At 38.2% G+C, this 14,638-nt stretch overlaps 2 protein-coding genes across 2 annotated transcripts in view; both read right to left on the reverse strand.

The window, feature by feature from the left end:
• The window catches only part of PROSER2 (proline and serine rich 2), a 21,419-nt gene extending 17,027 nt beyond the window's left edge, over positions 1-4,392 (reverse strand). Inside the window, exon 1 of the mRNA XM_072401784.1 lies at positions 4,307-4,392. The gene's annotated coding sequence lies outside the window, so the exon portion shown is untranslated. The remainder of the gene's footprint in view (positions 1-4,306) is intronic.
• Positions 4,393-8,804: 4,412 nt separating this feature from the next.
• Positions 8,805-14,638, reverse strand: part of LOC140324166 (uncharacterized) — a gene marked incomplete in the record, with an annotated part of 11,359 nt that continues 5,525 nt past the window's right edge. Inside the window, 4 exon segments of the mRNA XM_072401788.1 lie at positions 8,805-11,018; positions 12,385-12,502; positions 13,119-13,265; positions 14,279-14,415. Of these exon segments, the coding sequence (XP_072257889.1) occupies positions 9,859-11,018; positions 12,385-12,502; positions 13,119-13,265; positions 14,279-14,415 (1,562 nt within the window).

Here is a 14,638-nt window from a genome sequence, read left to right on the forward strand (position 1 = left end):
GCAAATTATAATGCATTACTCTTTATTAAAAGTACTAGAATTAGCACTGTGCAGACATAGCCGACACGCAGGATAATCTGTAGCCATTAAGGCCGTTTCAGTAACAAGCCAAAGCTACTTAAAGATAGCACTATGCTCCGTGTTTCTGCAGCCTTAAGTACTACTATACATGTGTGAATTTTCTATATACAGCTGAATTTTATTGGGTTGATATGCACCTGGTAGTCACAAAATCAAAATGCAACACCTATACCTACCATCTTTCTGAGATAAGAGGGGAACCTTGTAGTACAAAAGCAAAGGACAAATCCCCTGCACACCTCCAGGGACACTCATCATACAGAATTCACAAAAAGTCATTGGCAAGTCCACTGTTGCTTCTTCTGCAACACCTTTTTTTTACTTTGTACTGGACTGCAAATAACAAATGCAATAATTTGGATGATGATAAAAGGTTAATTGTAGTAAAACATTTTTGTTACATATTTTTTGTTTACTGAGTGATTTACATCAGACCAAAAAGAAGGGTATCCGAGAAACACAGGGGTAAAGGGGTTTTGGTTTTAAATCAGGGAATTGAAGGAATCTCTCCAATAGAACCATCAAAAGGAACTTGTGACTGGAGTTCTAATCCTTCTCCTCCCCTAAACTAAATTTTAAACTAAAAAAAACTTTGACTGTACATACACGTTGAATAAACTACATACACAGCAACTTTGCAAAACAATATTGGGCCATTTGTTTTTCATTGAACTGGTGTAAAGCTGATGTAAATGTAAAGCTGAACTTTGCCTGCAAAAAGCTGACCAGGACAGGGAGTTTGGAAAGTTTAATATTCATTATCAGATTGGGACAAGGCATGATATTTTAGTTTAATAGCATACTTTGGAAAACAGATATTTACATTCATCAATTATGTGTGCCACTGCTAGGAATATAATGATGAAAATGCATATTTGTTTGCTGAATGTAGCTGGAAGCCCAAATCTGAATGATAGCTCGATAACTTTTATTTTTTGTTATCCTTCTCATGTATCTATATTGCACCCAGTAGCACTATGTAACATATTACACACACCAAGCACAATTTCAGGAGAAGACAATAAAACTAACTGCATGTTTTTAGAGACTTGAGGGGAAAACCAGAGTGCCAAGAGAAAACTCATATGAAGCCATATGGAGGAAATGCAAAGTCCTTGCAGACTGTCCTGGTAAGGATTCATCTTAGAACCCAGTGATGCCCTCTGAGCCATCCCTGCCACCTGTGACGTTATTAAAGCAAACCATGGACACATTTACCCCAATGGGAGTCTGTAAGAAAAGAAGTGAGTAACTGTAGATAACTGGGCAGAAAACATGGTCCTTCTCCTAAAATGCCATTTGAAGAATTGTATTCCCCTATCTCTCTTGCCTATTCCAATATTCATTTCTGTAGGAATACTAGTGAATACAGAGGTGACAACAAAACATACAAAATGTTTCCATCAAACAAAGCACAGCCCATAAGAACATTCCAGCAATGGGTTACAGACGGGTTGGGCCACTCATAGGTCCTCAACACTTGTGGATCTCCAACCGGATGAAAGAAGTCCTCACCCTCCTTGTTTTATTGCGTCTCATCCTTGTTTTAAGGATGTCTCAGTTACAACACAGGAAGTTGGAGAAATCTTTCCATCGGGACAATCATTAAAATGTGTGCAAAGCAAATTTTCCCCCCAACAAAATGTTCTTTACTGCAATCTGCTACCCTATTGAAGGGTTTTTGCTGATGTTCTGTTCTGGTGACCACACGGAGAATGAGGGGGACTTATAACAAAAGTCAGAAATAAAGACAAGTTTTTATTACTTCCCCGCACAAACACACACATACACCTGGGATTAGATTCTTCTTTGGGTTACATAATATCCTACCCATGGTTAGCAGTATTGGATATAAAGCTGAACTTTGTCTGCAATTTGGAAAGTTTAGCGTTTATTAACAGATTGGGACAATGCACAATATTTCAATTTAATAGTACGCTTAGGAAAACAGACGATTACATTCTGTACCTACAGGTTCCTTTTATCAGTGCACAGGGAGTGCGACTCCACAATGCTGTCATTGAATTGTGATGTATGGGTGGCATGGGGTCATGTGATCACAGAATGTTTATATGGAACTGTATATATGCTTTATGTGCCATTGGTTGTATGATATTATTATTATTACACACTTTTTATATAATGCCAACATATTACACAGTGCTGTACAAAGTCTCTAATCATGTCACTAGCTCCACCTCAAAGGAGCTCACAATCTAATGTCCCTACCATAGACATATGTCATTAATACAGTCTAAGATCAATTTTAGTGGCAAGCCAGTTATTCTAACTGCATGTTTTTGAATTGTGGGAGGAAACTGCAGTACCTGCAGGAAACCCACTCAAACACAGAGAGAACATGCAAACTCCATGCAGATAGTGTCCTGGCTGAGATTCGAACCTGGGACCCAGCGCTGCAAAGGCCGGACTGTTAACCACCATGCTGCCCATGTGGAATGTTTATATGGCGTTGTATTTATGCTTTATGTGCCATGGGTTATAGGAGTATGGAATGTTCACATGGAGTTGTGATTATGCTGTGACAGTGCTGTGTTTAGCAACATGTCTTGCTGTATTTTTCTCTCCTAAAGTGGACCTGTCATCACATTTTTCACAATATATAAATCAGTGGCTCACCCTGTTATATACTGACAAAAGTCTGCTTTTTAAAAAAAAAAAAAAAAAAAGTAACACTTTTTAAAAATGTTTTCAGGAGGACCCTTTCCTTGTGTATTTACTGCTGAATGGGGAACTGCCTGTCCCCTGGGTACATATGTCACATACCCCAGCTAAATGCACACAAGGGGCTTTCCTGGCATGTGAGGATCTCACACATGCGTACTGAGATTGGCACTTTTTTATTTTTTACATTTTCTCCTGTGCAGTGTAAGATCATGTGATGTAAGAAGAAGGCAGCGCCTGCAGTACCGTCTGTGTCGGTAAGAATAAGAAATCCGGGATGGCAGGGGACCGCATAGAATTGGCTGCAGAAGGATTGAAGGGATCTTAGAAAGTAATGTTGTAATTTTTTTTTATGAAGTTCCACTTTAGGCTGATCATTTTTTTGAATCTGTTGCATAGTTGAGTTGGAAAATTTTCCCCCCATCCTCACCCCAATTATTTTGGATCATCCCAAGGGAATCTATAACGAATGGGACAGCCAGTAATGGTTGGAGAGTCAATCCCTGTACACATTGGAGATCCTGCCGGTCACAGCACTTCCTGCGATACTAACCAACTTACAAAACAGCACAGTGACACATATACTAAAACTAGATTAGGGGTTACCATACACTGCAATCAAACCGGTGACACAATGCAATGGGCGATGTTTTCTGCTTTTCTGTTTGTTTTTACTGATAAAATTGGAGTAAACAAAGAAACGTTTTCCTTCACAAAGCCATTCCAGGCTCTCAGGAATAATCCCAACTCCGGCTGACATGACACACTATAACATGACATAGATCACTCTACATACACAGAGATACACCACGGGGGAATCTGACATTTCCTGGGGGAGAATCAATTACCAACACTGAAACACATGGACCCAGAAGATTCTTTATCAGGGAATGTTTCAGTGAATGTCACATTTACTGCTTTATAAGTAGACCCAAAACAATTCAATAAATGAGAAGTAATCAATTTGATAAATCAATGAGTAAAACTGCCCATCTGGCATTACCTTGTGTGTATTTAATGTACAGGGCTGCGTAATATGTCGGCGCTATACAAATCCTGTTTATTAATAATAATATATAAGTCATGTGATCAGAGGATCCAATAGGGGGATGGATGTGCAGACCCCTACATGTAAACACTGCATTGTTTACAAACACCAGTCATCATAAAGAGATACAGATGGGGCTCAGGTATTCACATACTATACTCCATCTTTTATACTATATACTATATGATACTCTATATTGTTCTCTAAATTATATACTATACTATACTCTATATTATACACCATATTATATACTATATACCATATATTATATAACATAGTATACTCCATATTATACTGATCAGGGCATTGGAAGGACTGTAAATAAAACTCTGATGATTATTTTAGGATGAAGGAAAACTTTTATCTGAGTTTATACCAAGCAGAGACCTCTCCATATTATCAGTGCTGGGAGCTCCTGACACAGGATGAAGGAACATGTATATAATGTATAGGATAATGCCATGGACACAGAACAGATAAACAATCCCCACTCACCTGCAGATCAGCCTGGTCCGTGCACCCCACCGATGTCAGGTCCGGGAGGTGAATGAAGCAGGTGAACAGGGCGAGGTGAGTAGTATGCATGGAGGGGCGGGGACTGTCATCAGAGGGGGCGTGACCTCACTGCATTCCTCATCACCACCTGCACGTTGCTACCATAACAGCGAAGGTAGCTGATTGCCACCTAGCGGTGACTTTTAGTTACTGCGAACAGGACAGACAACTGATCCCATCTATGCCTATAAGAAATACAGGGAGTGCAGGTCCCCTGATTGGTCTGTATTACCCAGATGTATGTATAAACTAATCTCTGTATTATGTTTTGGTAGAATACTGCAGGAGTAAACCCCCTGTCCAATTTGTAATGTCATGTCCCCATTAGGTAGAAATAGACTGGGTTGAGATCAGCAGTTTTTGCAAGCTGGTATGAGCTTGTAGGAAATGATTTTCATTTGACTGAATGGGGCAATTTATTATCCTATATGTGACGTGATATACGGCAGCAGCAGTTGCACATTTTTTAGATGCTATATGTAATATTCAGGGACATTTTGCCATTTCTATGAATTTTTAATTGGCGCTGCATGCAGCAAAAAAAATACCAGCCACACTTTTGGGGCTGCTAGAAAAAGCCAACCTGTGCAAGTCTGGTGCCAGGCATCATTTACTGCCTATGAGTGCCAACTAAATACCACTGAATGCCATGAATCTAAACCCAGCCATTCTCTGCCCTGGTGATCAGTAATACATGACAAAAAGTGATGGTAGTAATAAACCTTTACAGCTGACACCAGAGGAAGAGGTGAGGGTAAATCTGCAATCAGGGCAACTGTTTCAGTGGCAAACAAGAAGGAAATGCCCTTAGAAATTTCCTTTCACTTCCTGTTGAATCTACATGGCAGGAAGTCAAGTTCCCAACAGCGCCCAGCAAAAACTAAAACCAGGAGTTTTAGCCACTGTGTAATCCATCCAACACAAAATGCTTCTGCACATCTTTAAATATTTGTTAATCTGATGGAATCTTATCAGTAATTCCTAGGTTTGATGGAAGATTAATTAAACTCAAAGAAAAAAAAAGAAAAACTTAAAGTAACTACATTTCAAAGAGTTAACACACAAAGAATCTCCTTAAAGAACAAGAAATCCCTCACAAACACTAATAAAGAATGTCTTGCCAGACTGGCCAACATAACAAAACAGTTAGCAGATAAAACATGACACAGGGACGAGAATCCTGCTGTCCTAGAACATTGAAAATTTTGGTGGTCCGCTGTCTCCTGTATGAACACAACCCACCCACTCTCGCACCTGCAGGGTCAGACCTGCTTGCTAAACGTCCTGGGGGTACAGTAGCGCGGGGCTAAGACTTTTGTTGCATCCACAGCCCAGCGCTACTGTCTCCCCAGGAAGTTTAGCAAGCAGGTCTAAGCGTGTTCTGGCATCATGACATCACTTTGGAGGAAGTTTCTTCCCCTTTGAGTCACACAGCTCCCCACACATGTGCGGTCCAGATTCCTAGGATTTAGTGGTCCATGAGGTCAGAAAGGTTGGCGACCACTGTCCTAGAAGACATGAAAATACAGTTATTGGTAAGTCCCAGACTGGATTTTTCAAATTGCTTTCCAGGGCAGACTATGAGAGGATAGGAGAGCCGCCCTGAGGATCTTATGCCCCAAAGCAGCCAGCATATGAGATGGAAAAAATCCACATGGTAGAATTTACAGATGTGAACAGAAGTCCAGGTGGAAAACTTGCAAATCTAGGAAATCATAGCTTATGTAGTAATAAAGTATATCAATAAACAAATAAAAAACATATTGCACAATGCATGAGGCCTGAGTTGTGTTCGGGTAAATAGGATGAGCAACTACTTGCAATGTGATACCTGAAGTATACATACGTGAGGCTTATGTCACAAGCAGGAAAAGACATGTGAATGACACATATTCAGAGGGATTGAACCTGAGCTGTACTAGATTTATAACCCAGTCATTGTCTGAAAAAAAAACTAATGCTTGTCTAGCTACATTTGATATGTCTCGTGAACAATGTAAAGCGTGTTAAAAACTGCCTTTGATGGGTATCAAGTTTTAATCCTGTAAGTGCAACTATTTTTTCTTCTATTTGTAAGCAAAGTAAAGTTCTTGAGAGCTCAATTCTTCATATTGTTAAGTCATGACATACTGTCATAATGACGAATGTGGGCTGCACGATGTAAGTGTGGGAATAGACTAACCAAAGGACTGTCAATACAAAGCTGACCCAACCTAAACAAGTACTCAATAACTCATTTACTACAAATCACAAGAAAGCCATCATTACAAATAGTCTCATATAGAAGCTTAACCCACGTTTACAGATAAAAGAATACAATTTATGAGCTGAAAATGTCAATGTATTGTATGTTTAGTTAAAATTCTGTTATAATTCTTATATAAAAATATGTTCTCCTTGTGGACCAATCAAATTCCAATTTTTATTCTTCATTGTAAATTGGAGAAAGAGAGTTAAAACTAAAAGTGAAAATGCTAATATTTTGCTTTCCTGAGTTCCCTGTTTATCAGCATGTAAATTATATTTGTAATCAAAGCACATTCTCATTACATACCTTATTTTGGCTACAGTGATATTATCACTTCGTTCATGTGCTACTCTGTGAAATAAAGGCAGATGATGGGAGCAGCTAGCAGGGTGCTCTACAAAACTTTATACTTTATAAACATCACAGCAGCCTGCTCCTATGGAGTCCACCACCATATAACACCTACATGTGATGATAGGCCACCATGAACTAAATTCAATTAAAGGGACATGCAAGAGACAGGACGTCTATGAAACGGCAAGATGGTGTTGGATTGTTGTTGCACATTTTAATGCACACATGTACAAAAGCATGTACAACTATGCAAGACTCTGGGCAATAAATAACACAATCCCAGAAAGCATATTGAAGCTGAACGGTTTTTTACCATGAGTCCTCAGATGCAGTACTGCTACGCTAATAACAACGTATATTTAGATCTATAATAACAGATCCATGACTGGTGCAAATACATTTCTAGAATTTCTGATGATTCAGAGGTGTCTACTTACCATGACAAAAGATCTATCCTAGGAATGCAACCAAGACTGCAGTTAAGCAGACAGGTGAATCTTTTAAAAGTACCAGGCATGCTCACAGACACATTGCTCTGTAGCCAGGGATAGTCAGCCTGAACAAAGACAGGTCAGCATTGGATATTTCCCTGAAACTCAGGGCATTAAGTGGGTAGGAAGCTTTAGGCTTGTCCAGTTTGATAGACAGGGATGTATATTATTAAACAGTATTTCTATAGCGCCAACATAGTACACAGTGCTGTACATTAAATAGGGGTTGCAAGTGACAGACAGATACAGTGACAAAGGAGGAGGACAGAAACCCTGCCCCAAAGAACTTACAATTCTTGTTCATGAGAGCTAGGACATGGCTATATTTTTCTCCTTTCTGTATGTTTAGAAGTTTTGTACATCACTGTGTATATATTTTATATACACTGCTTGTGAAGAGTTCACTCTTCCCTCTTATGCCAAGAACAGTGGCTCACCCCTGGGAGCCAAATTCTGCTGCCTATCCAACCTCTTACCTTACTCTAGCGACCGGTTCAATATCCTATCATTTCCTGCACCATTTAGGATCTATATGTTGTTAAAACACAATTTTACAGTCACTTTGCAACTTACACACAAGACAGTATGTACTTTACATAGGTGACTATAAACTATCATTGTTTGCCATTTTTTATGTTCCCTCTCGGTCCCCATCTGTTCGCAAACTACCAAGGGTTTCTGTATATGTTTCCATTTTCTAATAAAGTTAAACTATTAAAAATTTGTGCAAACTTGTGAGTTAGCGCTCAGGACAGGTGATTGGTCACTCAGACATCAGACATTGTATTGAAGATTTGAAAAGTGTGTCAGATGTTCCTTCTTTTGTATGCTTTTGGCAGCAGAACACAGCCATGTGGGTAGCAGGGGATGTCATTTTTCCAAGTACCAACCTAAATGATAACTGGGACAACTTTGTGAAATGTGAGAGGGGCTTTTTCAATGTTATCTCAAAATTACCATCTAGTATCCCAACTATATATCAAACAAACACAAGTATTGCCAATGCTGAATGGCAGCAGAGATAAAAAAAAGTGACACCTGGAGACCATGCTGTTTTGTAATTGGCGAAGTAGACAAAAAACATAGGAAAGCAGGATCCCTGTGCTGCACTTCAACTATTAGGTTTCTTGTAGTTTTTCTTCTAAATGATAAAACATACTACACGATCATTTCAAAAAACACTTTGCTCAGCCAATTTCTATCTACATTCTGCCCATGTTTGACTTCTCATTCTCTGGAATTTGAAAGTAAATATTGCAGTGTATGAATACCTTAATAGGCAAGAACAGCCTATGTACGTGATTCACAAACATGGCTGCCACCTACATAAAAAGAAGCAGGCAGGTTTTCAAACAATAACACTCACTATTAAATTTATTTACATTATTTAGATTACAATATATATATATATAAAAACTTTAAAAAGACTGCAAGTCGCCTTTAATGAGATTCTGTCACGGGTTCTGGGTTTTTTTTTGATTTTTTTTATTTCAGAAGGGTTTAAAATAAAAGTATAAATATTAAAATCCTTTGTGTGCTTTTTAAAATTAGCATTTCCTTTTTTCCAATTTCAATCAATGTTAGTATCTATCAGGTCCTACTAAAAGTCAGCTCCCAAAGTTTTGCCTTCAAAGTCCCTGGTGATGCTGATTGCAGGAGAAGTTTGCCCATAATTGTATTGGACATTTTTTTGTACATACTGATGTGAAAAACCATTTAGCAGCCATTACAGCTGCATGTGTAACTAGTTGCAAATAAGCCCTTCACAGGGAACGGCAGGCAACCAATCCAATGCCTGGGTAACCTGTCCTCCAGCTTAATGGATCACTGCAGACTACAGTTGCTACTGCATTCAGAAGTCTCCCAAGTCCATGTCTCCCTGAAGCTAAGCATGTCAACCCACTTACACACAGCTTTGGATATTGCAGTTGTTGCTGTGTCCCTCAGCAAATAACAGATACTTTAAGCAAGAGACATTCCTGTGATTGCTGCCTTTAACATGATAGTAATGCCTCAGTTTGTAAGAAGCAAGCTACAGATAAATATAAGATAGATAGCTGTAATACAAGTCCAAATACACAGCCCCAACAGATTCAAAGAGGCATCAGGGCTGCATGATAACAGAACTTTCAATATATCTATCAGTATCAACAAAAGGCTTTGACAGCAGGTGTAACAAAGCTGTGAAGGAAGCCGACTTGAAGTAGAATCTGACACTTCAGGAAGTGCTGGATTCCTACTAAAGAGATTAAAAAAGAGAACTGGTGACAGGGTCTGTTTAATTCAGTTCTCTTTACCTAAATACACTTTAAATACAATTTAAATAAAAAAAATGTGTGTTAAAAGACCACATTATTTCAAGTCCATGTGTTTCACCTGTATCATAAATTTTTGCAGAGTCATTTTACTTCAAAACTCTTGACTTTGTGTGTTTTCTGATGAGAAATAAGATTAGAGTTCTGGTTGAAAGTCCTGCCACATATTGGGCATTCAAATGGTTTTTCTCCTGTATGAGTGATATGATGTCTCACCAGATTGGAGCTACTGGAGAAGCCTTTACCACATACAGTACATATATATGGCTTCTGACCCGTGTGAATACTCTGGTGTCTTATCAGACTGGAGTTCTTGGTGAAGCACTGACCACATTCTGAACAGATATAAGTATCTCCTCGTGTGTGAGTCTTCTGGTGCTCTGCAAGAGTTGAGCTTCTGGAGAAGCCTTTCCCACATTCAGAGCATACAAAGGACTTTTCTCCTGTGTGAGTCTTATGATGCTCTACTAGGTTGGAGCTCCTGGCAAAACATTTACCACAGGCTGTACAGGCAAAAGGCTTTTCCCCTGTGTGAGTCCGCTGATGATCAATAAGGTTCGAGTTTTTAGTAAAGCTCCTCCCGCATTCTGAACAAACAAATGGCTTTTCTCCTGTATGAATCCTCTGATGGTCCACAAGAGTAGAGTTGCTGGTAAAGCGCTTTCCACAATCCAAACAGGCGAATGGTCTTATTCCAGAGTGAATCCGCCTGTGAGACTGAAGATGGGACTTTTTGGCAAAATATTTGCCACACACTATGCATTCATATGGCTTTTCTCTTACTGAATGAAGAACTGGTTCCGATTGGAAACATTCAGTATGTTTAGAGTAGGACAGCTTATGATCATCTTTCATTATTGTTTGAATAACAACTGTGCCATCCAATTCACCATTTGTGTCCACACCCTCCTTTCCAAGACTGGAATCCTCTAGTGTGACATTGGTGTCACCTCCTTGTATATGACTACTTTCCTGTTCACAGTCATTGGCAAGGGCAGGTCCTTTTATTGTGTCTTGTGTTTTCGGACAAAACATGGAAGGGTCTGTGAGATATTTCCTTTTACGTGAAGGAAACTCATTGGATATGATTCTCATAGGCTTACTTTTTCTCTTGCTTATTTTAGTTTGCATTGAAATATTGTAACTAATGTCAGACTGACGATTTACATTTTCTTTTTTGACAGAATTCACGCCGATAACACTAGTGCTTGATTCATTAGAACGATTCTGGACGACAGATCTGCCTATAATCAGAAAATAATTATAAATATTTAACGCATAAAGAATACTACCATAGCACAAAAGCACATTTTAAGGTACTTTGTTTAACATTTGTGTTCAACAATTTGTAATATTACAGTGTATCCCCACATTTTGAGTAAAAATCATATATTTGTTACAAATCATGCAATACATTTATTAACTTTTTTTCTGAAATGTTTTTGTCATCCCCTAAATAGCACTTTTATAGTGTAACTAAACCTACATTTACTTTACTTGCATAACCTTCTTCTGTTCACAGACATATATGTACTACAATGGACTCTATTTATAAATCAGGAAACCTCAAACATTTGCAGGTGGGAATCAATAACTGCCAAAGAAATATATTGACCTGGAAGATTACCACTAGGGAATGTATGAGTCTCTGTTTTATAAATTAAGCCCAATTAATGTTCCTTTATATAAAATAACTAATGTAGAAAAACTCCCTTTCACTAGTTCTAAATTGTCTCCGTGTATATTGTTAGTATAGTCACCCTCCTTTTCACATTCTCTAAATTGACTGATAGTTTCTCCAGTAAACCAACACTTTTAGCTGCTGGCATCATCTCAGTATTCCACCTGCCCTGCCACCGGCACAGGTAATGAAAACGATAATGTATACTACACTGCAGAATGCCAGTGCAATGTTCAGCATTTTAGAGATAAAGTGCAATAATTGTCAGTTAAAAAAACAAAAACACTATTTAAAGTTTGTCCAGCAAAAAAGTTGGCATTATTATTTGAAAATCAACTTGCATTTGTGTTTTTATTTGTACTAAATAAGCATTGATAATACTGGAATATTAACAGGACTGGAAGATGCAGGAACGAGCACTGTACATACAGTGCTGTTCTGCACTATGGGGAGGGGAGGGAGAAAAACGAGCAAGCGGTACCCCTCTGTGCTCTCTCCCCTTCACTTGCATTGCGGTCGTTTGTGGATCCGCCTGAAGCGACAATCAGAAGAGAAACATTTGATGTGTGTATGTAGCCTTAGTAAAAGCAACAGGCAGACTTCTCGCAATTCCTTAAAGAAATGTTGAAAACAATCTAATTACAAAAAAACCCCTGTGCTGTCATTCTGTAGGTCCTTTGGCACTACTTGAAATATGTTGAAGGCATTTAAAGAGACAGTCAGTACTTTTATTATCATCTGTTCAGCATTCCTAAACTGTAGCTTAAAGGCTTTAGGAAAACTGCACAAAGTGCACATAATGCTTTGAAAAACCTTCTATTACACATTGCTCTATTACAAGATAAAGGCAATGTGTACAATAGCATGAATGTTACAGACAACGGTTTACTACATCATGATTTTAGAAGATGTAGTGAAATTCTTCTTACCAAGAGTTTCCCGATTATGTTCACGGTCCATTGTTACATCCTTAAAGAATTCCCTATAACCTTTTAAATATTCGTCCATGGTGGAATATACTTCAGCATCTTCAGTTTTTATTGTTAACTAAAATGAGAAGTAACAAGTTAACTGCTAGATTGTGGCAGACACTGCAATCATCTAAAAGTACAATTTTAAAGGTAAAACATTGTTGGGCTAAGAATATCTTTAGTCTATGAAAATTCTGTTTGCCATGTGTGTTTAAAGCAGAGGATTGCTTTTGCTCCTGTTACCATAGTTTGAATAAAACATAGTTTCTTAGCATAGAGTATTTTACACTCAGTAAGGTCATATTATACCTGGATATTGTATGCAAATATCAAAATGCCTTTATGGGTGTATGTCAATCTAAAAGGATATGCATTCTCATTTACACCATCCTAGGTAAGGCCACACATAATTGTGAGCCTCCAAAAAAAAAATAAATGAAAGAGATGGGCTAAGTACAAAAAGGCTTGGGAGGAAAGAACGAGATAAAGCTAAACGATCTCCAGTGCACACTTCAAGAAACCCAATGTGCACAGAAATCAGAGCATACATTTTAGAAAAGGAGTCTGGACAACTGTGCAAGACTAAAAGGATGGAGGCTGGAATTCAGTTTTAATTTTTTCCCTATAAACTTTCCTCTTTGTTGTACATGAAGGTAATATGAAAGCCCCACATTTGTATTGCATATGCTCACCTTTTCAGTAGCTAATTTTATTATTTTATCAGTAAATTCAAGAGTCTTCTTTACTCTGCCTTTTTCACATAGCACCGAGTTATGACCTTCTTCAGATGCAGGATTGATGTCTGTGACCTTTCCACATTTCTTTACAACAATAAGATCCTAGAAACAAGTATGCAACACTCAATTTTACTTATTATTCGCTTCCTTTAAAATGCTTTTACTTCATATTTTCCTGTAAAAAGCTCTGCCTAAAATTATTTTTCCTTGCATTGGGACCCCCTACAACTTGCAAGAGTCATTAGCTTGTTGTCTAGAGGTTAATGCTTTCAGAGTAAAACGTACCTTATGACCCAATATGACAGACACCAGTGCTTACTTTTGCCAGGTTAGTTTTATGGCCATGGCAGAAGCTTTGCTGCCTTGGCGCTCTGACCACTGATGCCATCCTCTTCAGTGCAAGTCTATGAGCCTTATACTGTATGATTGAGGCCAAAATCCCACCCAAAATCAAGACTATCAGGCAGAGGATAAAAGCCCCAGTAGCTGCAGGGAGGAGGGTTAAGGTAAATCTTTCTCTGAAAGCATTATGCCCTAGATTCAACAAACTTGTTAACCTTTGCAATGGAGATGGGGGATCCACTACAAGGGGGGAAATTATTTCAACTGGGGTTCAGCTTAAATGGACAAGCTATAGAAGAAATGAATCAACTTCATAAGCAGCTTAAAAGTTAAAATATTCAAGTTTGTGATAATCAAGACTAAAATTCATCTGTGGATTGAAAATAAATCTTTAACTTATTTACCAAATTTGCTTAGTTTGAGAAGACAAATTTGCTTATTGCAGACTAAACTGTTGGTAAAATGGTTTTAAACTTAGAAGTCTCACTAACAAATACCTTCTAAGCAACAGAGATGTAGGGATGGACAGTGTATTTTGTGTTCCTAATAAGTATAATACATTTTCCTAAACATCACGACTCCCTCCCAACAAACACCAACACGCTCTTTCACATCTACCCCTAACACACACTTCTGCACTCATGATCCCAAGTCTCCTCCTATGATATCAGACCTCTTCTGCACACCCCAATGCAACCCAATAACAGCACAAATGTATTTGAAGGTAATACATAATTTACAGAAGATTGTACCTTGTTTTCCTATCTGCTCACCTCTCCAATCAAGAGATAAATAAGTTCCAGTGTGTGAGCCACGGCATTCCCCATCATCTCGTTTTTGTCTTTGGCCATCTTGTTTACCAAGTTGAATAAGTTGGTTAGATGTTCAGATATATCCTTAGGTGTATTACCTATACAAGAATATTTGCTTTTTAAAACAAGAATGCAGATATCAAGTTTTAGTGTATCTCAATATTTAAAAAAAAACATGCTGAATTTATTTGCTGAAGTAATTTTTTACTGTTGTTAAAGAAAATCTGTACAGAAGAGCTAAGAAACTGGCTTTACAAATTTTAACACACACAGAAATTAGAAATTCTAACTTTTGCCCGTGCTTGCATCTGGCAGGGGGGG

Source organism: Pyxicephalus adspersus, chromosome 2, assembly GCF_032062135.1.
Source record: "Pyxicephalus adspersus chromosome 2, UCB_Pads_2.0, whole genome shotgun sequence".
Lineage (NCBI taxonomy): Eukaryota > Metazoa > Chordata > Amphibia > Anura > Pyxicephalidae > Pyxicephalus > Pyxicephalus adspersus.